This window comes from Heloderma suspectum, chromosome 1 (genome assembly GCF_057233095.1).
Source record: "Heloderma suspectum isolate Gila_16-S chromosome 1, 16-S_ref, whole genome shotgun sequence".
NCBI lineage: Eukaryota > Metazoa > Chordata > Lepidosauria > Squamata > Helodermatidae > Heloderma > Heloderma suspectum.
The window spans coordinates 270,772,870-270,799,024 of NC_139458.1; the positions used below are offsets into that span (position 1 = coordinate 270,772,870).

Sequence of the window (26,155 nt, forward strand, 5' to 3'; positions counted from 1 at the left end):
TGCTGTACCTTGCTTTAGCCGCTGGTGATTAGCATCTGAAAGAGTCATTAAGTTGTAACAGGATTAAAGCTTTGAAAAGAATTCCCTTTCGTCTGTGTCTTGAGTTGGCTATTGGAATCTACTGAGAGAGGCTGCCAAGGCATTCCTGACAGCACGCTGCATTCAGGGGTCATTTCCATGATGACTGAACCCACGCACTTGGGGGTTTTCAAGGGTTAAACAACCCCAAGTTAACTCATGGCTTGTTTGGGGTTAACTTGGGGTTGTTTAACCCATTAAAAACCACAAGTGCTTGGGTTCAGATATCACAGAAACAACCTTGAAATGCAGTATTCGGGGGTTGTTAATGGGGACAGGAAGCGGTTCTCATGTGGCTCACGTTCCTGCAATTCATGGGTTACTTAACAGGCACAAAATATTTAGGGGCTGTTCGGATGTCACATGAGCTTTCGGCAGCAATTCAAAACTCAAAAAATGATAACTTGTATATAATGTGCAGCTCCCTGTAAGGCACCAAAAATGGAGGTGATGGAGCTCACAGGTTGTGCTGCATTATGTATGGGACTCAACTTTGGGTTCAATGGGTACTTTACCAAGGGATAACACTTTCTATCTGGGATGTACAAGGTAAACAGATCTCTCTAGGTAAATGAGGCAACAAAGCGATTCAAGAAAAGAACAGGGGATTCTGTCCCTGGAAATGGATGGGTGGCAAAGTGGAGTGGGGAATTGTGCCAAGAAAGGATTATGAGGAACACGCCAACTGATGAATACCCAAGCAAAAATCTTAGAGCTGATGAATACCCAAGCAAAAAGAAGGAACTGGTGCCCAAACTCAAGGGCAGTTATTGGTCAAAATGAAGGGTACAAAGGACTTGATGGCTCACAAGCTGGACTAAATGTGGGTCAGAACAAAGGGAGTTTGATGCTGTGGAATGAAAAGAAAGCTCACAGAGGCTCCTTGCTATTTAATTGATTTAAAACTTGTTGGCTGTACACGGCAAGAGCTGTATGTAAAAGATAATTAGCTTCCAGTATACAAAAGTTATCATGAGGGTTGCCCAGCTGGTATTTAAACCTCTTGACCTGTCTTGTGGGTGGGAATGCTTCAAGACTGGGCCATGTTTACTACCAAGGTTCTGGATTTGCCAGTGTAACCCTCGTAGGTTAGCTGTCTGGGTGGTGAGTTGGCAGTGAGATAGACATTTGTGTGTTTCCCTAGTTACATGGAAGCAGCTCCCTTTAATCCGATCAGTGGAGGAAGCATGTATAAAATTAGGCCCTGCTGCAACCATCCAAGCATTGCTTCCATTCTTGGCAGCTTTCCATGCTTGTGGCTCTGTTGTGTCTTCCTAAACAAAATGGATACTTAAGCCAAGGACTCAGGGTAATATGAATACAAATAGCAAACAGAAGTATATGTGTATAGAGTGCCAGCATGTCTGAGCTCCTCTGCAACATACCAGAACCCCTGTGAACTGAAATGTCATAATTCATGCCCCTGCCTTGAAGAGTGTACACCCAAAGTGGTCCTATTCCAATATTTGTAAATAATTCCCAGTCCTTATAGGGGACTACTTCTACTTATAAAAATATGTGACTTTACACCTGTAGGTTTTAATGCAAGAAAATGAGACAGCTTTGAACAGTAAAAAGCGAAGGAATGCAGTGAATGTTTTAGCAAAAAACAGCATGCATATGTGAAAATCAATACTTGCTTGGATCTGGAGATGAGACGTTTTGTTCTAAAAGTGACAGTAGCCAGATTAATAGGTTTGATATTCTATGAGAAATGTTTGCATCTCAAGACACAAGCTTCTTACTGTAGGAAGCTAATAAAACAGGGCTAGGCAATCTGGTGCCTTCTAAATGTTTTGGACTACGATTCCCAACATCCCTGACCATTGGCCATGTTGGCTGTTGCTGATGGGAATTGTTGTCCAAAAACTCTGGAGGGCACGCCTATAGTAAATCTGTAGTAGTCCTGAATAAATAATTTCAATAGGGGATGTACAAATACCCCCATGTTCTATTCAAAAATTAGGCTTTTTGCAAGCATTTTGTTTGGTTACTCACAGAAACTCTGAGGAGGAGAAAAAGAGATGTTGTGATTGACATATAGGGCCAGGATCCAAAGAACTGGGCAACTAGTCCTGCATACCCAAGGGGGATTCAGGCTTGTGTTCCTTCAAAATAGCCTTTTATGTCACATGTCAACAGCTTATCAAAATTAGGATACTTGTCAAAGCACTTTGTGAATTGGCATGGGAATTGTGATCTGCTGTTCAAAGGAAATAAGCAGGGGTCCAGGCATTATTATTGGTCTTTCCAAACTCCCTAGCATCAGTCCTCTGGTTTTAGAGACAGTTCGGGAGCAGGGGCTTCTCTCATTTGTGTGAGAAGGTAAGAAACAGTGGAAGTGTTGCCCCTGCTGCTCAGAAGAGATTCATGCTGTTTCTTACATTCTCAAAACTCCAGTGAATACCTCTAGAGTAGGGTTCTGTGGTGGGTTTGGGGGTGCTTGGAAAAACTGTGTTTGAAGAATTGTGTGGAGCATGCTCAAGCCATGAATGAGGGGTGGTTATTGTTTTTGGATCCTGGCTGAATTCTGTGGTAAAATAGCAATAATTTCAGACAGTGACTTCAATGATGGTTATTCTAGTCATTGTGTATTTGTCTTTAACCCTATATTGTTACAGAGTTGTTATTCATCGGTCCTGCTGATTTCATTATATAAATAGGAATAATCACATTTTTGTCATTAATGTTTATCACAGTGGTGAATTAATCTGTTCACTTCTGGCATGAGGAGAAATTACAATACAGTGGGCCTCCATTCTTAGAATCCCTGTTTCTCTGTCTTACCCAAATTCGTCTTATCCGATTCTACATCTCCCTGACAGGAAACTGTAAGAATATTAGGTCTATTTATTTAGCTATTATTTTGTATACCTTCCTACCTCCCACACAAAATATATGAGGTTGCACTATATTGTTAATTCCAAGTACCATGCCTTAGGGTAACTATAAAAGTCTATAATGATTCTCCTGCTCTTAAAAGTAGAGGGCACTGAATATGCCCAACCCTTAAAATTAGAGAACAGCTCGTGAAAATTTAGGTGTTTCTTACATTCTGCCCTTAGTGGCTTGTTAGAACACTTGCTTATTTAAATTATAGCCTGCCTCCATCCTGAAATTAATAATAGCTTCTTCCTTTTTAATTTTTTTTAAAGAAGAAAATGTAAATACATCCTATTAAAATTCAGTGAAGAACATTTTAAATTTTAAAGGGAGCAAATTGAGCAAATCACAAAAGCATTCTTCAACCCTCCCCTGCTCTGGCTCATGATTACTACTGCTAGAGAACTACTTTAAAGGAGGGTATATGTAGCTGTGACAGAGACTTCCTGTGTCTTCTTTTATTTGCCTTGGAGGCACTCCTCCGAACAGCCCAGTGGCCAAGTCTTTCCCATAGTGTTCCTCCTGAATAACACTATGTTGTGATGTGGTGTCATGATGTCATCCAGGTGTAATGTTGGTAGGGGGAAGCATACCTTCCAAGGAGGTCACCATTCTCTGGAACGACACCGTCATGGCATAGCTCCATTCAGAGGGAGAGGGTTTGCTTTGGAGTAGACATGTATAGGATTGTGGTGTAAGAGTTATTATAGATCGAAAGCTGTGCCTTGGATTATGGCCAAAAGGTGATGGAGTTTAGCAGGTGTTCTCACTTTTGTAACATGCCCCCTAGAGGCCACTACCTCTCTTTCGCAAGCAGGAAAAAGACAGCTACATGCAAATCCTGTCCCGCTGTGTTCAGCGCTACTCCTGACTTCTTCACACAGCGCATAGTTAAACTATGGAATTCGTTACCACAGGATGTAGTGATGGCGACCAATTTGGACGGCTTTAAAAGGGGGTTAGACAAATTCTTGGAGGAAAAGGCTAGCAATGGCTAGTAGTCTTGATGGCTAAGTGCTACCTCCAGTACCAGAGGCAGTGAGTTTATGTATACCAGTTGCTGGGGAACATGGGCGGGAGGGTGCTGTTGCACTCATGCGCTGCTTGTGGGTTCCTGGTCAACAACTGGTTGGCCACTGTGTGAACAGAATACTGGACTAGATGGACCCTTGGTCTGATCCAGCAGGGCTCTTCTTATGTTCTTGTGACTTATGTACCTGGGCACATTTTCACCAGAGTTCAAAGCCTTAAAAAAAGCAGATTGTCAAAATGAGTATTTTTCCCCCTAGAGTGTTTGTTTTAATCAGGGTTATTAACAAGTAACACCAGAGAGAAATGTGGAACTCTTAAATCTTAGTTCCTTATACGTGCAGATGTGTTCTGTGTTTTTAATCTAACAGCATTTAGTCATGTGAACTCCTGCCTACAGTCTGAAGTGACTGAGTCCAGGTAGGAGAACAACCTGGTGAGAGCCAAGCCTAAGAACATCCTAATGTACTGTCTATATCATGAAGTTCTTTCCTTTCTCTGCAGCTGTAAGAGAAAGGAACGATATTTTCCTTAAAACTTATTTTGATGGTTTGGTTCTGTAACAGATAGGAAATTGTGGTTTTTTTTGTGGCAGTCTGAAAGAAGCATTGAATTTAGCACAACTTATGTATGTTTGTGCCTTTTTGACTAAGTAATCTTCAGTATTGACTCTTAATTACTGTTGCTTTATTGCCTCATAACACTGAGAAGACCTGGCACGAATGTAATTCAGGGCTGCCGCAAGCTGCAAGAATTGCTGTTTGAGTCATTAATTTTAGACATCTTTTCTGGTTAATTTGTACTTCAAAATGACAGTGACATTCATGGGAATAAAATTAGTTTAGAAATTCAGCCATCTCTGGAATTAGTGATTAAAAGTGATTTTCTTCCCAGAATGTGAAGATAATCTTTTACGTTCTGAGTAAGAAGTAAAGACACAAGCCTTATTATTCAGGAAGATCTGTCTGTCTGGGGTTTTTATAGATGATGGCTGGTTTTTTGTTTTGGTACAATAATCATACATTCAAGTTTTTCTTTTCCAACAAAGCACTTCTGTTGTGTGGATGCTGCCTTTTCCTAGCACTCAAATGGCAATATTTTGTTGCTCAGGATTCCCCCTACCCCTCTTCTAGCTTACAGTAGATTTGGAGAAATATGGTTGCAGTCACATACTGAACAGTGCCTGTGTGATAAGTGGCACAGTTATTCTCCTGTTGTTCTCTAGGGGTTCTATTGTGGAATAATCTTGACTGATGAGCTAGCCCCTTGGCTTGGCCAGCTAGTAGGGGCCATATTGCAGACAACAACAAGGAGAGGGGCTTTCTTTCAACTCCTTTAGCTTCTCCATCTCCAGAATGAAGGATTCTCGACAGTAAGTCTAGAATTCCTTTAGACGGTCCTGGTTCAGTGATCTCTACCTCAAACATTGTTCAGTATCTCAGGGACTGTAGACATAGGTCCTATCTGAGGGAAATGTTCTACCAGGTGGCATTGCAGGCTGTGTTATTCCAGTGCCTACAAGAGTTGTCCATCAAATGAAGGCATCTGTAACACTGCTACATGGAAATTTGCTTGTACCTTAAGCACTATTGTGTTGACATGTTCTCATTTGTTGATGGACAAGTTTTCCAGAAGGTAGTATCAGTGTAGTTTAGCACAAATCTTATCCTAGGGATGCAACTGCTTTTCCTCATCCCATCAGTCAGGATTGCTTGGGGAATAGGAAACTTGGGTCTATCTTGTGAATTCCCATTGACAATAGTCTGTTTGTTCCACCCAGTCAATAATTTGGGTTATACATTACTGGTGAACCTACACATGCCAGTTGTGAACTTAGTTCATAGTGGGAACCTTTTTTTCCCTTTGGAGGGCTGTTGATCCACAGAATAAGTCAGTTGGGGCCCAGGGCCAATATTGGGCAGGGCCACTCCTCCCCGCCCTTTCTTTCTGTTTCTCTTTCTGACACAGTTTTTTGCTCTGGCCTCATGTTTCATCTTTGAAAAACAGCAAGAAGTCATGGTCAAAAGGAAGCAGTTCCACCATGGTTTCATTTTCAGTGCCTGCTGAAAACATTTTTTACTTAAACAGGCCTTCTCTGACTAACCAGCCATGATTTTATTGATGCAATCTGATTTTAAAGGTTTTAAAGGTTTGAATTCTATATTTCATTATCATTATTATTTAATACTTTTGTCGTTGTTGTTATTGTTATTATTTTCCCTTTTTATTGTTCACTGCTCAGATATTTATTGGATATAGAGCAGTATATAAATCTTGTAAATAAATGAGTAAATAGATTCCCTTCCAGCAAGAGAGGGCAGTGGAGGCTTGCTGCCTTTCTCTGCCTCTGTGCCTGCCAGATTATTGGTGCTCCAGTCGCCTGGCAGGTACAGAGATAAGCTTCCACCATCCTCCTCTAGCACAGAGTTAGAGACGTAAAATTTCCAGGAATTTTAAAACTATGAGACAAGCTCTTTTTTTCCCCCAGGGAATGGGAGTTCAGGAAAAAATCTAAGATTTTGTGAAGAACTGAAATATACACACTACTTACTTTCCTGTCAGCCCTAAACCTTTACTGTGTCAACAACATAAAATGCATGATTTATAATTTAGAATATAAAAGTATGCTTGGCATATTTATGAAATTCACAGAAAAATCCTATACATGTTAAGATCTGCTCCTTTTCTTGGAGCTGCCTCTCAGCTAAGCATGTACTAAAGATTACAGTCTTAGTTTTGTACAAACAGAGGACAGCAGATGGATGATACTTGCTTCTGGTATCTCCAGACTGGAACAAAGTTCACCAGAAGAAGGCAAGCAGCCATTCACAAGAAAACAAAGGCTGGGTGTGCTCTTCTCATGAAGATGGTAGAACCTTTGAGGTGCAGAAATGCATCTTGGGTTTGTGTATATGTCTACAGTATACATATTTTCAAATACTGTAGATTGTCTGGCTTAAACATTTTTATACTACACATTTTGTAGTATGAAACATGGAAGCTTTCTATTAAATTTTCCCTCCCTCCCTCTCTATCTAATAGGAGATTTTTTTCAATGTTCCCCCAAATTTCCAGTTTTTTCTGTTGAGACAATTGAAAAACTAAAAACTTCATCTGGAGGGGGGAAATAAGGAATTTTTAGGGGGACTTTTTTTCAAATTTCCCCCGGGTTCCCCCCCCCCAGGTCTTCACATCTCTGTTGGAGGGCATAGTGGAGGCTTGTCTCTGTGCCTGATATGTGGTTGGGCATCAAGCTTTGCATTCCAGGGCATAAAAATATAGTGTGTGTCTGCCTCGTACAACTCAGCTTCATTTTTCCTGCCAGTTATGTGCTGCTGCAGGAACAGCACACCTGGAGGAGGAAGAATTCCTATGTGATGTGGCTGATGGCTGCCGCCGCTACTGAGTAAGGAAGCCAGACTGCCAGCCCAGCTGGAGGATTGGGAGGCTGGTGGTTGCTCCAGTGCCGATGGGCCCTCCTGAGGGCTCAGGCTATCAACATCTACCCAGTGGTGCCGACCCATGACGCTGGGCCTCACCAAACAAAAATGGGGTGCTAGCCCTAATATTCACAGGTTATGTGAATTTCTTCAGGCTTAGAATGTTCCTACCTTGCAACATTCACATTTTTAGTGGTTTCAACTGCCTGCCATGGTGCAGGAGCAGTTTATGAATGTGTTTGTGACCGATTATTGAATCCCTTTTGCCATGGATGCATACAGTGTTCTTTGAACAGTAGACCAGACAGAGTTTGCAGTTCTGAACATTACTGTATGCCTTTGACACCGCGGTTGATCTGTGTTTAGATAGTAATAGCAGTGAAGGAGAAGGAAATCGTTATATTATTAAGGCACACATTTCATTATGCCCTTTTTATCTGGCAGCTTAACTTCTTAAATTCTATCTGTCAGGCACTGGAAGCATAAAATTATCATTAGGAATCATTTTCACTTTCATAATCTTTAACTTTTTACTTCCCAAGTCGGGAGCTGTGCGACTGTCAGCAAGTTGTTTGACTGGAAGAATAAAAGGTGGTGCTCGAAATCTACAGGGGTAGGACTTGAAGTATCTCCATTGTTAGACCTACAGAAGCTCAGTAAAAGAAACATGTTCAGGCTGTGACTTGTAGGAGCTCAAATAGTCATGCTGGAGTTGACAGCTACCCTTTAGTGTAGCTAAAGCATCCTCAGTGAGCATCCATATAACAAGAGCTAAAATGAGAGGAGAATGCAGGGAAGATGTAAACTGTGACAGAATAATTCTAGCATTTTTGATACTTGAGTTCTTGTAAAACATGCAGAGAGAGAAAGAGAGAGCTCCCACTGTTCCAACACAGATTTTTTCATGCTAAGTTATCTTGAGTAGCTGCTCAAGCTCAATTAAGAAAAAACAATTTATCCCACATGTGAGTATGCCCACATTCCTTTCGAACATAAATGGTGTCCTCTGCCTTAGCAGATACCTGAAGAACAATGGAACAAAATAGATTAAGCACTGTGATTGTGTTATGGTTCCTTCAGCTCTCTTACTGCAGTGGAGAGATTCGTCTCTCAGCTTGGGTGTTTAAATCTGTCAGGAACAGTGTAGGTCCTCTTTACTTGTTAAGTGCATATGTTTCACTTCAAGCATATCAGCTTGGAATGCCCTGAAAAGTAGCTAGGCTTGCCAGATTTCCCTAATTTTAAAGTTATCCCTTATTCTAGAACGTAAATGTTCCTTAGCCACTTCTTAAACATTCTGTTGAAGAGGCAAACAGTTCAGTTTGCCTCTTCAAAGTTGAACCAAAGTTGAACCATAGGCAGATCCAACCATGGTGACATGTGCCTTAGTTACATCAAGATATCAGGGTGGACTACTGTAGCACACTATTGTATCTTCTTTAATGTTATTTGTTAGATGTTGGCAGTAACCTTTAATGCTCTTCTTGGAGCAGCAAAGTGGGGTAACATCCTACAAATAAATAAAAAAAGCCCATGTCTCTTCAGCAGCATGAATGGCTGTGATGGAAACTTTGAAGAAACCTTTGGCTGTGCAAATGATCTCTAATATACATGCATATAGCTGGCTTGGATTCTGGCTAAAAGGTTTAGGAAACATATAGTCCAGCCTCCTTCAATCTGGAGCCTTCCAGATGTTGTGGACTTAACTCCCATAAGCCCCAGCCAGCATGACCAATGGTCAGGAACGCCGAGAGTTGTTGTCCAAAACATCTGGAGGGCATCATGTTAGGGAAGGCTGCTGTAGTCTATTAGAGCACAATCCTATGGGGATGGCTGTCAGCCTCCAAACCCGGAGGCTGGTGGGCATCCAGTGCAGAGAGGGAGGAGCGTGGAAGTGAGGGCTCTGCGGTGGCGGGGGGGGGAGCCTCCTGGGAAGGGCTGGGGATATAGTGGGGATATTGCTCATATCCCCACTTCCTCAGTCCCTTCCCCTCCTGGCCCACAGAAACGCCCCTTTTGCGACCTCAGAGAGGTAGCCAGCGCAGTTCTTCTCATGCTGGCTGGGAGGGGAGGGAAGCTCAGACTCCTGGGAATCTGAACTATCCTATGGCCCCTTGGATGCTGTCTAGGGGCCATAGGATTGCCCTCCTTGTCACTTATGCTGAAGTACCATGTTTTGTGAGGACATGGTATTCATGCACTTGGGCAATGCAGGAGCCAAATAGGCTTGGCCATTTGAAAACGTTTGGTAGATCTGTGCCAAAAGTAAGAGTTGAGGGCAGACTCCAACCCACTAGCTGCAAAAGTCCCAGAGTATCCCACTTTGGCAAATAACTGCTACAAATGTGGCTTCAGTGTAGTCTACATGAAATGATTAAGTATGCAGGCTAAGCATGTCAACTTGAAGTAAACTGGAGAGCATGCATGTAGAGAGAGGCGTACATTCCTCTTTTTATATATATATTTTTAAGAAGCCTGGTTTAATTGTGTGGCTACCTGCTGCATTCTTTGGTACTTATCTAACTGTATTGATGTTGATGTTCTAATAATTTAAGTATATCTCTTATTTTATAGTTGATGACCAGACAGAGAGAAAAGGACAAGTTTTGATTCTTTTAGTGGAACAAGCTCTCAAGTTTGAGGATTACAAAGCAGCAAATATGCATTGCCAGGAACTTATGGCTTCAGGTAGAGTACATTCCCCATCCCATCCATGTAGAACAACAAATGATCTCATGAATTTTCATGCATAGCATGAAGTGGCAAACATATCATCCTGTCTTTTTCTCTTGAATGTTGGTCCATAGCAAATAGAACCTACAGATGCTAGATGGCTTTCCTCTCATGTGGCAAATTGTGCCTCTCCACTACAGCAGCTCTAAAGCTGAGGTGTTTGGGGTTTTTTTTAAGAACTGCAAAACATGTTTGACCAAAGATCAGAGTTGGACAGCAAAAAGATGAGCATGTGTCCTGTAGGATGAGGAGGATATAGAGGTTATAGAGTGATGATTATAATGATGAGTAGTTGGTATATGATGGATGAATATCAGATAGAAATAGTAAATAGAGGGCAGGATGGTGCCTGTGTGTAATTAATACATACATTTGATCAGAATTTGGAGGTTTTTTAAATACATTCTCAGGGTACAGATGTGCTGTAGCTGTTACAAAAGGGAACAAGCTTTTGAGAACCATAACTTTACATTCCACTGAAAGCTGAAGATGAGTACCTCTCAAATTTGAAGTGTTTACCTTGATATAATTTCATATTTGGAGTATCCATTCTTAATTTTAGTTTTCTTAAGTTTAATTTTGTAATCATTCTTCTAACATCCATGTCAGGCTATTCTAAAAGCTGGGACGTTTGCAGCCAGTTAGGACAATCTGAAGGTTACCAGGACACGGCTGTTCGGCAGGAGCTCATAGCCTATGCTTTGACACACTGTCCCCCAAGTGCCATACAGCCTCTACTGGCAGCAAGCAGTGCTCTACAAACTGAGGTAAGTCTCGAATTGATAAACATTTTTTTCAAAAAATAAAACTTGTATTTTTAAAAACAAATCCCTGACTGTTCTGTGGCCACATCCTTACACTACTGGAATATTGGACTGAAATGTTGTTTTTAATAAAATACTTGAATAATAAGGCTGAGCAAAAGTGACATATGTAGTTTTGTTTTTCTTCTTGAACAAAGTTCCGTTTTTAAAAATTAAGATCAACATAATGCCAGTTCACTACGTTGTACGGTATATACAGAATCCACGTTTTATTCCAATGAATCCCTCAAAAATAGTTTCAGTAAAATACAAAGATTAAGATGAAATTTAAAAATAAAAAGTCCAGTACCTTATGCTGTTAACATATACCTTTCTGCAAGACTCCTAAAGAAAAGTAATAGTTGATATTAAGATACAGTAAGTGCTTTTCGCAATGATCAATTACATGTTTCCACTTTTCTTTAAAGGTATTCCATCTCTCTATTCTATGTTGTTCTAATATAATGAGTTAATTTAGCCATCACTGCTAGGTCCCACATTTTCTCATAACAGCCTTTCGAACAAGAAGGCTTTTGAGATCTCCAGTTCTTAGCATGCAGTATCCTAGCAACAGCAGATATACAGTCAGGGCCAGAATTATTGGAACAAGGATAACTGTTTTGACAGTTGGTCTCTGCAGACCACCACATTGAAGTTGAAAGGAAACACACCCAGATGGGAGCGAAGTCAGGACTTTCAGCTGTAATTCAAGGGGTTTGACAAAAGTGGGGCACTAACCATTCAGGAAGGACAGCCAGTGGCATATACACACGCCCATCGTTGGTGGCTCCTAAGTAATGGAACAAACCAACGGCATTTCAAACTTAAGGATCGCCTTTAATATCTGGATGAAAATCCTTTGCAGTCAATGACTGTGTGAAATCTGGAACCCATGGACATGACCAAATGCTGAGTTTCCTCCCTCGAGATGCTTTGCCAGGTCTTTACTGCAGCTGCCTTCAGCTGCTGCTTGTTTGTGGGTTTTTCTGCCTTCAGTCTTGTCTTCAGTAAGTGAAAAGCATGCTCTATTGGGTTGAGATCAGGTGACTGACTTGGCCATTGAAGTACATCCCACTTCTTTGCCTAGAGAAACTCTTGGGTAGCTTTTGCTGTATGTTTTGCATCATTATCCATCTGCAATATGAAGCGGCGTCCTATCAGTTTGGCAGCATTCGACTGAATCTGAGCAGAAAGTATAGCCCTATACACTTCAGAATTCGTCCTGCTGCTTTTATCAGCAGTCAGTTCATCAATAAACACCAGTGACCCAGTTCCATTGGCAGCCATACATGCCCATGCCATAACACTGCCTCCACTATGTTTGACAGATGATGTGGTATGCGTTGGATCATGAGCTGTTCCTTTCCTTCTCCATACTTTTCTCTTCCCATCATTCTGGTACAAGTTAATCTTGGTTTCATCGGTCCAAAGAATCTTATTCCAGAATTGCACAGGCTTCTTTGGGTGTTTACTGGCCAAGGCTAAGCTGGCCTTTCTGTTCTTGAGCGTTACCAGTGGTTTGCCTTGTTGTGAATCCTCTGTATTTACATTCATAAAGCCGTCTCTTGACTGTAGATGTTGACAATGACATGCCTACCTCCTCAAGAGTGTTCTTGACCTGGCAAGATGTTGTGAAAGGGTTCCTCTTCACCATGAACAGAAGAATTCTGCAGTCATCCACATTAGTTGTCTTCCATGGTCTGCCAGGCCTTTTGCTGTTGCTGAGCTTGCCAGTTAATTCCTTCTTTTTCAGGATGTTCCAAACTGTTGTGTTGACCACTCCCACTGTTTTTGCTATCTCTCTGATGGGTTTATTTTGTTTCCTTAACCTAATGATGGCCTCCTTCACTTGCATGGACACCTCTTTGGACCTCATGTTGGGGATTCCAGTGAACAGCTAGCAAATGCAAATGTAACACTCAGAACCACCTCCAGACCTTTTATCTGCTATTCTGCTTGATTGGTCATGGGGTACCCAGGAAACAGGCCACACCTGGCCATGCAGCTGCTTGCCAGCCATGTGTTCCATTACTTATGAGCCACCAACGATGGGTGTGTGTGTATGCCACTGGCTGTACTTCCTGAATGGTTAGTGCCCCACTTTTGTCACACCCCTTGAATTACAGCTGAAAGTCCTGACTTCGCTCCCATCTGGGTGTGTTTCCTTTCAACTTCAATGTGGTGGTATACAGAGGCCAACTGCCAAAACAGTTATCCTTGTTCCAATATTTCTGGCCCTGACTGCATAAACATAAACATTCCTTATACCTTTTAGCTACAGTCCTACTAATAGAAATCAAAAGGAAGATTACTGGATCCAGAGAAATTCCATTTATTAACATCTATATTTTTTTCCCTTTTAGTATTTTTTTAACTAAAGAACACTTCTACCTTGAATGAAAATAACCTCCTGTTCTCTCCTTATACTTCCAAAAAAGGGAGCTAACTTTTAGCAATTTTACTTATTAAGTCTTGTGTTAAAATACCATCTTGTCATTTTATAAAACATGTCTCTCAATGTTATGTTTAAGAAGAAATTACCAATTATCCTCCAAATATTTCCCCAAATTTCCTTTGGGATATTTTAACCTATATTTTGAGCCCACTTGATCATCTAGTCTTTTACCTGTTCAAGTTCAGCATCATATTTCAGAAATGACTCATAACATTTTGATAAATATTTATGATTATTTTTGATCATTCTGTTAAATCTTGTAGGGCTCAATCCTATGCATCTTTAGACAGAAGAAAGTCCTATACCTCCCAGCATTTCCCAGCAATCCATGCTAGCTGGGAAATGCTGGGAGTCGTAGGACTTTTTTTCTGTCTAAACATGCATATGATTGCACCCCTAAGACCTGATTTTTAGAAAGTCCCAGTTTTAAATGTTTTTGACAGCTCTCACAATATATAAAAATAATTTCATCTGAGCCCTAGAAACACAACACTGCTCCAAATGAGCTGTGTGAGAGCCCCAAAGGTTCACTGAGAAATGAGTTCCAAACTCAGCATATTTAAGTCTTGGCAGAAGGCCATTACTAAATTAGCCTTATAACTTTGCTCTGGGTAGCAAGTGTCAGAGCATGGTTCAGCTTCACAGGTATTTCTTTCTAATTACACCAAATAGTGACCCCCATTCCTGGGAGGGCTGTATTTGTTGACGGGAACCACCCAACCAGGGGACAAACAGTTGGGATGGGGGCAGCAGTTTAAAGAGGCAATTCTGAGTGGTAAAACATCTAGCAGGGAGAGGGTTATGCCCCAGTCCCACCTGCCCTCCTTTCCTACTCCTGATAGTAGCCTCCTGTCAAATGATCGGAATGCAGTTTTGAGTGCTGGCCAAATGCAAAGTTACCCAAAACAAATATTCACTGTCTAACAAAGAGGCAGGGACAGTTTGTCTGGATAGGCCTTAGCATGAATGCAGTTTTATTTCTGTTTAGTCTAGTACAGATTCCATACCTGTCTATGTTTCTGAAACGGAGGTGCTTGCTATCAATGGTAGTGAAGCTCATCCATCTGTGTAATCCATCATAATCCTTCCTGGTGTTTGACTAGGTCTTTTCTTACCTTCTATAAGGATTTCATACTTTGCCTCTATCCTCATGAAACGCATAGAATGAATTTCACAGGGTCGCGTCCATCCTGTCCCCACCCCCCAGCCAGCTTCTTTGAAATTATTTATTTTTTGTAAGGTCTCTGACCATGTAAGGTTTTGCATGGTCTCTGACCTACTATCTGTTTGGCATAGTTAATGCTACATGTCTCTTTATACCCACATAAATGGGTAGATGAGGCTTTGCTTTTTTCTGGAATGGAAAGTTAAGTCCTTTTGGTTTTGTTTGAAATGCAAAACTGTAAAAAACAAAAACCTACCTATCTAATCCACCCTCTCTACTTGAGATTGGGCTAGCTGACTATAAATAATCACTATACAGAAGGGGAGTGGCTCACACATTTTATAGATTGAATAGAATGAATAATTTAACAGATATATTATTACTGCTTCCTTAGATTCTTTATCAAGCAGTCAACTACCAAATACGGCCTTCAGAAAAGGGGGAGAACATAAATACCTCCAGATCACCAATTGGAATCAAAACAGAGTCTCCTCTAGAGGTAAGCGTCTATGTGTATGTGTGGGGGTGGGGAAGGGGAAGGGGTTAGGACACTGAACTGTTTCTGACTGCATTCAGTTTTCATCATTAGGCTGCTCACTGGTACAGAGATGGAAATAAAGTGAGCTAGAAGTTCCTAATTATTCAGTGTTTTCCTTCCCTCTGCCCTTTTCACCAGGCATGTCTCTTTTCCCATTTTCTTCTTTCTCTGCTTGTTACCAACTTTACATTCTTCTTTCAGCCACCTTGCTTCTGGTTCCTCTCTTCACTATTCCTGTCTTCAGAGTCCCTTTTCCCAAAGTCCTCCGTGCTTTACAACACATGCTGTCCTAAGCTGTATTGTTAGCAATATGCGATTGCAAGTAGATGGAGCTGAACAGTAGGGCTATTATTACAGCCCAGCTGAGTGTGCACGGGCTCCGCCTGTGGCTGGAGCCCAGCTGAGTGTGCACGGGCTCCGCCTGTGGCTGGAGCCCGGCTCAGTGTGCACGGGCTCCACCTCTGGTTCGAACCCTGTGCTCCCAAGATTCTACATCACGGGGAGAGTGTAAGCAGGCTCCCCTCGTCAGACCTTCCCCTCAACATGTGGATGGATTTGGTTGGGGCCAAAGGGGATTCAGCATTGGGGGCAGGGCCCACTCTTCCTTTCCATGCCATTTATATTGTGAATGTATATGTTGAAAAGCTATCCTGGGAGGGTTTGACCCTAAACAGTGGCCTCTAAAGGTTTTAAAGGAAGAAAGAAAGAATAGAACCATCCTAATGCTCAAATAGGGTTCTAGAGCCCAGTGTATGGTTGTTCCCAGACAAAACCAACCTTGTTTGCTTTACAGGGTTAGGGTGTTCCCCCAAATTATGTTGTTTGTCAGTTTGCCGACCACAGCAGTTAGAATGTTTCTGAATGTGTTCGGTGACTTCACGGTTATCAGTTAAGTGCCTTCTTAGATTTTCTCAGACAGATTACAGATGTGAGGAACTGCCAAAGAAAGCTTTGCAGGAGGCAAGGGTCAAAGGGATGGCACTTGGGTACGTTCAGGGTTAGATTGCAAATCCCACCATGCCTGTTGTAGTGTACTTATCTTACAGTAATTATAACTGCTTTATCAGTACAGGACAGTCATCAGCATTTGCTATGCATATTGAATATATATTACGCCCATTTAATTGATTATAACAATAGTCATACAGTGCACAGAACACCATGTCCCAATGGGTTACCAACAAATAAGCGATCAGGTCAGCTGTCTTAGGTTTGAGCCAACTTGGAATCCCTCTTTATACCTTTATTTTGGAAGGAGAGGAGGAGCGGCATCACAAGGCTCTATGCCACCCAACCTGACTTAATCTACTGGAATAGGCCTTTACCCAAACATTTGATGGGGTTTGAGATTGAAGGGGCTGAACCATCCATTTGTTTAAACTGAGTTTATAAAACCATGGGAAACAAATTGTCTGTTGACCATACATAACTGGCAAAAGGGGGTTATGCTGTGTTTGCTGTGTGGTCTGCCAGGTATTGAAGGCTTCCTTTTGAAGAGCTCTTTGAAAGGATGCACAGAAACAAGGCAGAATGCCTCTTTAATTGCCTCTTTACCTGTCTTTAATCTCGGCTGCTGTTATACATAGAACTCATTCCTGAATCTAATTTAGAGATACTTGGACAAAGCCAAAAATAAGGCTCTTTATAAGCAGTTAAACCCTTGATTATTCAGAAGTATTTAGAATATTATAGCCAACATTATGAGATTAAAACATAGCGCTTAGCCATAAGATGGCATGTTGTTATTCGTTAATGGTAAAAGTAATAACTACAGTAAATCATGACACATAAATGGGGACTGACTTTATGCTTAATCTGCTTAATACTTGTGTATCATTTTGTAAAAACAAGGGTTTTATTTATATCATATGCTAATATGAAAATGTAATTACTGTGCATGGTCTCATTAACACAGGAAGTCACTCACAAGTGGCGGAATACAGCCACTGCCCCTAAGTACACGTTTTATTTTGTTTTTTTACAAATGCTTGCTTGCAAATACTTTACTCATACAAATTACAACTGGTTTTCTTTATAATGTAATGAATATAATGGAGCAGTAAATGAGATTCTTCACATAAGCTGATGAAGGAGTATGTAGGGCAGCAGTGGGGGAATAAACTTGTGGCGTTTGTGTTGTCTTGGTAAATTGTCTCATGGGATTACTGTGGTTGGTGTGTATCTTATAAGGATAACTGTTAATGGTCCTTAAAATAGGAGACTATCTAGAACAGTGATCTATGCTATTTTTCAAGTGTCGGGAGCCACTTTGGCAAAAAACAAAACCCCCAAACCCTTCAATGTGAGAGCTTCATTAACTACTAAGTAACTAAATTGACACTGAATAATTCAGAACTTGCTTTAAGTGGGCGTGCAAAAATGTTCGTGTTGCTTCTTGCTTCATTCTTGCAGCATTTGTACTCTGTTATTGCAGTTCTGTTGTTTATCTTTGGTTATGTATGGTTCTGTGATTTCTTCTCACCCACCTCCGCCAATAGCAGCTGCTGTACAAAATTTACATCCTAGTGCACTTCACGGTCTCCCCCACCCCAGTGGGGTCTGGACCGTCTGGTGCCACAAATAAGAAAGCCAGCCAACAGCCCTACCCTGGCCCTGCAGCATTTTGAATGACCAAAAGAGAGCCAAAAAACTAAACAAAAGCTTCACAGCTGCAGCGCACAGCACCCAGAATCCTAGAATTTGACAGCCATCTCTCAGGGATGCTCTGACTTGGATTCCTGCATTGAGCAAGGAGTTGGACTCGATGGCCTTGTAGGCCCCTTCCAACCCTACTATTCTATGATTCTATGAGGTCATTGCTGGTCTTCATTTTACCTCTTTCAGACAATTGGCCTGGCACACTGCCTTTCCTCTCTTGTCTCTCTCATTTCCACTCTTAGCTCCCCTTGACTCCTATCCTCACTTGCTTCCCCCCTGTATCTTGTGAGCACATGGCACCCGCGTATGACATCAGAAGCAGGGGCTGGCTCACATAGCCAGTACAGGGGATGGAAAGCTGTCATAGCCACTCAACAACAGCCAGCTGGCAGTGGTGGAAAGCTCTCATGGGAAGGACAGAGAGATAGAGGTGGAGACAGCAGCACTGGGAATGGGGCTGACCATGTGGCAATGCCCAGCTGCTCACTGACCAGGACAGCTGCACTTGGGGTGACTGGGAGCCACTGCAGGTCCCCAGGCCTTGCTATGAAGAACCCTGACTGAGGATGAAAAATGTGGTTTTGGTAAATAATTGCACCATTGCCTGCCCTAATGACATTACAGACTCAACCCTGAACACTCCTCGGAAGATCAATGTTCCTTTTGTGTATAAATGAAAACGTTGCCATCGTTGCCTCATTTTCTTTCTGTAGAGGGATAGGGCAAATGGAAGGAAGTGGGTGGGGATGAATGTTGTGGAAGAGACCAAGAACAATTCAAGGAATGTGGCTTAAAGGCAGGACAGTAGTGACTGGAGGTAGCCAGGGAAAGGGGGCTTGCCAATGACCTCCTTACAGTGGATCTTGCCAGCATTGCTCAGTGGTCAATGAGCAAGATTTGATTAAAAATATTACCAAAAAATCCTTTGAGCTAAGCTTGTTCTTTTAAGGCAAGGGTGGGCAACTTTTTTGGGGGAGGGGAGAGGGACTTTTGACTCCCCCCCCATACACCTCCATGGGCCACATCCCTGCTGCTGCCACACTGCCAAATTCGGTGGTAGCAAAAAAAAAAAAAAAAGCGAACATTGCAGCAAACTCCTACACAGGGTTAAATTTGTAATTTTTAGATTTTTTTGCCACCCCCATGAATTGCAACAGAGCAGCAGAGGACCGGGGGGGGGGCATACAGCCTGTACGCCACATGTAGCCAATCCCTGTTTAAGGGGTCATTTCCCCCACCCATGTACAGACGTATCCTTCCCTGATTTCTTAACCATGGTTCACATAACCTCTCTTATTCCCTCCTACATCTTCTTCCCTTCCATGCAAATTTCCCCACCCCATCTCTTTTTCAGTGTTAACCATGGTTTGTGTTATGTGAAAGCGTAATGCTAAGAATTGCTACTTCTAACCTGGACTTAAAATCCTATTTATGAGCCTTTGTTTAAAGCTAACCATGGCTGGTGTTGGTGTAGAAGTAATGTGATGCCAGGGAAAATGCTGAACCAGGGAAAAGGAAATCTGGGGTGGTGGGGGAGGAAGCAGGGAAAAGTTGTGTGCCAGACTATGAATCTCTCCTGATCTTGTAACCATGGTTAAGAGAAAATGTTGTTGTTTGTTTTTATATCCTGCTTTTCTCCATCAAAGATGAACTCAAACTAGGTTACAAAAAATAAAATCGGATAAAACCCGCGGGGCACAAAATGAAAGGCGTGTTACATCTGCACTGGACCTGTTAATACGATCTCAGCTTGCTGCTGTTTTATCCTAGCCAGTGAAAATAACGATGCTTTGATATTGCCAATTTGAAAGATTAAATTCCAGAAATGTATGGGCTGAGATTAAGATCTGCAAGCCTAAAGTGATACGTACTGGGCTTCGTCTTCAAGCAGTGTCTTGTCAAATCCCCCAATAGATTCATGAGCCACATGGATGATATAACAATTTAACCATAGGTTTAAGCTTGTAAGTAGTCAGCAAAATGTATGGCCTAACAGCATGATCCTATGCATGTCTACTGAGTTCAGTGTGGCTTACAGGTAAGTAAATTTAGGGCTGCTGCCTTAATCATACAGACATCTGACTACATTTTCTCAAGTATCTATTGATTTGATCTACTCAACATCTGTTGGCAGTGTGCCTTTGAAGTACACTGAAAAATGTCATTTTCTTTTGCACAGATACAATATTCCATGCAAAAAGTATGCAAATGCAAATCCCTGTCTAAGTTTAGACATTTGATTCCTCTAGAATTTGAACGCTTTCTTATAGAACAGAATTCTTGAACAACAGGGTCAGTCTGGAAAAAAAACAGGAGGACCAAAAATTGTGGTAGCACCCTAGAAACTGATATGATGTAACCATTTATAAGAAGCACACAGCTACATGTAATCTGTATTTTAAAAAAGAATTTATCACACAACTTGCAGACATGATTTTGCAACCCACCTCTCTTCCTAAGGCTGCCACTGATCTTTCCCTGCTTCCCACAAAATCCAAAGGAAGGGTAAAAAAACCCACCCCATCTGCTTTTAAGGCTGAGCCAACAGTTCTTTAAATTATATTTTAAAGAAAGTTAGCTAAAGAAATCAAAAGTTCAGGTAAAGAGGATGTTTTGACTCACCATTACATTTTTGTACTACAGGCCAAGCCATCTAAAGGCCACCAAGGCAAGTCAACCTAAGACTTCATTTTCAGCAACCTTTCCTTTTAAAAAATGTATAAAATGGTCTCCAAGTGCTGGCTTCTTTTTTCTTTCTTTCTTTAAATACAGCTCACTCCATCTTTTTTGCCATTTATTTTCTAAGTAGACTGGAAATTCTGCCATATTTTGCTCAGCATGCCGTCCCTTCGGTTAGGGAAGCAAGAACTAACATTTCCAAATGATTATTCAGTGGTTGGCAGGAGGTCCTCTCTTTATATCTTTTTCTACTATTAATAACAGAAAGCTTCACACTTAGGCATTCTGTTGCATGCAGAAATGGTGTTTTTTCTATATACATATATATATATATATATGTACATTTTTAGTTAATGTCTTTCTACCCTATAATTTCAGAACTCCAAACCATCATAATCACTTATTATTTCTTTAACACTTAACATGTAACTTCCCCATCCAAAATAGTGAAATAAGAGAGGAAGAGAATATTAGCTGAAATGTGATATCACCCTCATGCATTTGCTTTTCAAAAGCAGCCTTTCAATATATAGTTATCTGGTGGCAACAGGTATATTTCTGTGCTTTCCAGAGGAACCCCTCCCTCTTTTCACATTATGGTCCAGTTGATATTTGATAATCTTAGGGTCAAATTAGATGATATTTCACCCCAGTCTGGCACATCACACTTCTGTGTGGGTATCTGGGGATGTAGGAGACAATGCTTGCATACCAGTAGTTTGGACAGGTCCGGTGCACGCTTGCTCCCTTTTGCACACAAGGGCTTGATTGGGATGACTTGTTGGGTGATCTGGCGTTTTACCTGCTCTTCCGTTCCATGAGGGTAAAAACATATGAGTCATGCTAAATCAGATCAAAGGGCTATGTAGTCCAGGATTCTGTTCCTACAGTGGCCAACTTTATGCCCCAATCGGAAGCCCACAAGCAGGACATGAATGCAATAGCATCCTCCTGCTTGCAATTGGTATTGAGAGGCATACCACCTCTGACACTGGAGGTAATATACACCCATCATGCCTAGGAGCCCTTGATAGCCTTATCTTCCACGATAGCCTTATCCTCCATCAGGATATGCTGATACGAGGCAGTATCCAATGCTGGCAGTTTGCCAGCTCTAAACATGTTGCTGGGAACTACTACTGGGAACGTTCACGGGAAAGTAGTGCTTGCTAGCACAACCCAATAAACTACATGGAACTACCACTTCAGGAATGACACAAACCAGCGGAGCTCCCTTCTGTGACCTCCTCTGACTTGTCCCATTCTAGAAGCGGTCGTTTCCAGTTATGCTAGTGGTTGTTCCTGCTGTGCTAGCACAGCAGCAGTTTTGAATGTAGTGCCCATGATGTACTTTTTGGGTAAAATCCCCCCAAAAGTCCTACTTAGGGTAGATCCATTGAAATGAATGGGAATTAAATTAGTCATGATTAACCTAAGTCCCCTTCATTTCAATGAGTCTAAGTAGGACTTAGGTTGGATTTTACCTTTGGGTGCTGTTTGATTGCTGCTATTGGAAATACACACACACACACACACACACACACACACATACATATATACACATATATATATATATATATATATATATATATATATATATATATATATGGAGATGGGGCTAAAAAGGACTCTTCAAAGAAATGACATACTTTATGGACATCTATGAATGCTGTTGTTTATTGTCAGCCCCCTTCCTTAGAATCAGTGATTCTGAGGTAGCCAATAACCCTTACTAATCAAACTGCTCTGGTATGCAGCAGAACTACTCAGCTGCTTTGGAATAGCATCCAGCCTGTCATAGAGAATGCAACAAAACAACTGAGAAACAAAGTGACTGCAACGCGTAGTTTCTTTGTCTAGACAACTATGCAGTTGTTACAAACCTCTGAATAAAAACTTAGGTAAAATTGATGATTGCCCTACCTACTTTGATGATTGCCATACCTATTTGGGGTTCTAATGCCAGTGCTAATGGCCTCAAGGAGTTGGGAATGAAACATTTCTGCTTTCAGCAATTTCCAGCTTTATGTTCTTACTCTTCCTCCCAATCATTAGGAATGAAGCAAAGCTCCAATAACTTGATCAGTTGTTAAGATTTGTTAGCTGATCTCTAATCAGGAGCTTGCTGTCTTAAACTTCTAGTTCTAATGCATAAATTGAATTATTACAACATTGTAAAATATAAATGGCTACCAACTGCAATTTTTTAAATTCAAGTGAGAAAATGCAGTGTAAAAAAATATTTGTAGTATTAAATTCAGTTTCTGTGCATTGTGTGCTTTTGTGTTCCAAAATGTGGACTTGCAAGGAGTGTGGTGGCTGAGATAGGCCCTGCTGTTACAATGCTTTGGACGCCTGTTCATGCATGTGTTGCACCATTAAAAAGCACTGGGTCTGGCTGCTTGTTTTTAATGCTAATGGGTTGTGTGTTACATAAACTCACAGGCAGACAACAGCATTTCCTCTAGTCAATCTGCTGACCTGCTGCAGTGGACCACAGCTAAAACCATGAAGGTTCTTTCCAATACAACCCTGACCACAAAAGCTATGCTGCATGCTGTCAGTGATCGACAGTGGTGGAAGAAGTCACTGACTTATCTTCGGCCGTTACATGTAAGAAGTAACCATACCTTAGCCTTTCAGCTGTTCATCCTTAGTAATTTAGGGTGCAATCCTACTGAGATAGATGGCCACCTCCAACCTCCTCTGAAGTCAGAGGAGACCGCCTATCCAGTGCAGGGCGGCTGAAGCACAGAGGAGAGGATACCCTCCGTACTCCGGCTGCCCTGCAGTTTTACTTAGATGCCTGATTTGGGGTGTCTAAGTGCCATTTCGGGGAGGGGGCGGGAACGGGGCTGGAGACCGCATAGGAAGCTGTCCAAAACAGCTTCCATAGTCTCTTCCTCGCCCCCGGGAACACCCCCTTTTTGCCCTGTCCATGCTCTGTGTTACGAGCATGGAGGGGCAGCCACCACGGTAGTCTCCACCCTGGCTACGAGGGGGCGGGGGCAGGGAGCGCGGTTTTCCGCCTCCGAGCTTGTAGCGTTGTCTATGAGCTCAGAGCTGGGAAACTGAAAAATCCTATCTCCCCCAGACATAGTCTAGGGGACATAGGATTGCTCTTCCCGGGTGCAATCCTATGCATGTTTGGACTGAAAAAAGTCCTACAACTCCCAGCATTCCCAGCTATGCTGGCTGGGGAATGCTGGGAATTGTAGGACTTTTTTCAGTCCAAACATGCATAGGATTGCACCCGGGAAGAGCAATCCTATGTCCCCTAGACTATGTCTGGGGGAGATAGGATTTTTCAGTTTCCCAGCTCTGAGCTCGTAGACAGCGCTACAGGCTCGGACAAACATGCATAGGATTGCACGCTTCAGTAAACTGTTCTCCACAGGGGCTTTCTATGGGAGACGTATGTAGGTGAATGGAAAATATATAGGAATATGATGTACATGGACCCGAAACATGCACTTTGTCTCCAGTGTTGTAGCTCAGATTCTCCTTTAGCATCACTGCTGGAGTGAAACGTGGGGGTAGACACATGTACTGAACTATGATGATACTATCTCTTTTAGTATCTGATGAAATGTGAAAGGTGGCATAATTTTAATGTGTGTGTTTTGTTCCTCAAAGGGTCAGGAGTTTGGAGATGTATTAAAAGGGACCACTGGAGCAAATGCAGCAATAGAAAAACAAGGCTGTCATCCATTTTATGAATCTCTGATACAGAATCCATACCTTGCAGATGTAAGTTTAGAGATGTGTTTAATACTTTCAAAATTCCTAACCAAAACATTTTAAGGCAATAAACAGTTGATGCTAAAAGTTCAGATTGAGTACTACAGTTAAATAAGAATGCTAACTACATAGTCACTGAATCAGCTTTGATTAGCAACAGGTTGAGAGGTTAGTGGGTGTTAAGGCAGCTCTAACAGCTCTAACTGTAATTAAGGAAAAGAATAGGAAAATCACACATACAGCAAATACTATTTATAGCTAGTCATGTTGCTTAAATTCTCTGTTCTGCAGAATGAAGTTACTTATACCACATACCAACACAATCCTTTGGAAAGCTTTGCAGAAGTATTGCTGAGAACAGGAAAACTTGCAGAGACTAAAAGTGAAGGGCAGGATCAGTTTCCTGTCACAGAAGGTAAATTGTGTCCATTTTTGTTTGTACTTGTATGGAAGGGTGATATCCATTTCATCACAGGGTAGTGCTCTAAGTAAGTTGAAGTTGGTTTCAGATCCTGGTTTGTTCCAGACCTGATAACTGTAGTTTCCTGGTTCGGATGTAATAGGAAACAAGATAATTCACCCAGGCAGTCTTCAGTCATGGTGTGCTGAGAAGAGAGGAGGCAAGAGGCAGCATGGGGACAGAACATGTGGGCTACAAGGCTTGTGGAGGTTTCAGCTTGAGATGCTTCCAAATCAAGCTGTAGTGTAATAATATTTGCCATGGGAAGTTCTGCCATGAAAAATGGTGGCACTTATAATATGATAAATGAACCCCACCACCACCACCACCACTCCCTCCTGCCAAAAACCCCTAGATGTTTAACATTGCATAGCAGTCTGAAGTCTATCTAGGCATCTATACATCTGAGGAGAAATATAGCAGGAAAGCACTGAGTTTAGGATTTATTTATTGAAGCCCCTAATAAATAATACATTTATAAATGTGGAAATGTGATGACTTTGAAAAAAAAAGACTCCAAAATGTATTGTTGATCAGTTTTTAGAAAGGTGTTTATTTAGACATGGTTGGTAAAAGAGAAAAATCACACTAATTAATTCTGTTTACACAATTGTACCAATATGGACATTCATCCAAGCCCACTCGTTTATAACTGACTCCATCTCATGTAGATAAATGTTACTTGCTGTGTTTAAGAACATTGGCTCTCTAGGAAGATCAATCACCATTGACTAAGCACATGAGGAAACTGCTGTATTTATGTATGCAGGACGCCACTGTGTGACCCTGCATCTGTAATAATTCACAAAAAAGGACCCAGTCCAGGAATTAATTATGCACTAGACAGAAGAAGAAACATGAGGGGTACTTTTAAGATAAGTTCTGCAGATAAAATATTGCAACGGCCTTACCACAGAGAAATGGCATTGCGCATTGTTCTGTTATCAATAGAGCCCATATAACAGGAGGACTTATGGCCCTCCCGATCTTTTGGCCTACAACTCCCATCAGCTTTAGCCAGCATAGCTAATGGTGAAGGATGATGGGAATTGTAGGCCAAAACATCTGGAAAGCAACAAGTTTCCCCTCCTTGCTGTATAAGCTTCACTACACAAACTCAACAGAATACTTCGAACAATGAACTTCTGTGCTGTGCTAGCTGTACAAAGAGACATATATCCAAGATCTGATCTGGAAACAAGTAGCATTATTTTTAATAAGGAAAAAAGGCTAAGTGTGTGTCCACAAGCATGTAAAAGGAAATGGAGGGAATGCAATCTCATTGACTCACTGCACACTGGAAAACTGGAAGGGGCGGTGGGAGCTGACAAAAAACTAGTTTTTTTAATTATTGTTCAATATATACAGCTTTCCTATATTGTATTGCTTGAAGGACGCAGACCTCTGTTGTATATGATGGTTTTCTTTGAGGATTCCACATCACTCTGAAAGTCAAGTAGGAGAGGGCAGTGGAAGGCTTGTGACCTATATCT

The 26,155-nt window shown here is 41.6% G+C and overlaps 1 protein-coding gene across 7 annotated transcripts in view; it reads left to right on the plus strand.

Annotated features, from left to right (window-relative positions):
• The window catches only part of NBAS (NBAS subunit of NRZ tethering complex), a 233,290-nt gene that overhangs the window by 127,678 nt on the left and 79,457 nt on the right, over positions 1-26,155 (plus strand). For all 7 annotated transcript variants that reach the window (XR_014786542.1, XR_014786544.1, XR_014786543.1 and 4 more), the window contains exons 33-38: positions 10,005-10,118; positions 10,773-10,930; positions 14,981-15,085; positions 22,907-23,074; positions 24,098-24,211; positions 24,494-24,617. Coding sequence is in view for 4 of the 7 variants with exons in the window: in XM_084826593.1 (XP_084682719.1) it covers positions 10,005-10,118; positions 10,773-10,930; positions 14,981-15,085; positions 22,907-23,074; positions 24,098-24,211; positions 24,494-24,617 (783 nt within the window). In the remaining 3 variants the exon portion in view is untranslated. The remainder of the gene's footprint in view (positions 1-10,004; positions 10,119-10,772; positions 10,931-14,980; positions 15,086-22,906; positions 23,075-24,097; positions 24,212-24,493; positions 24,618-26,155) is intronic.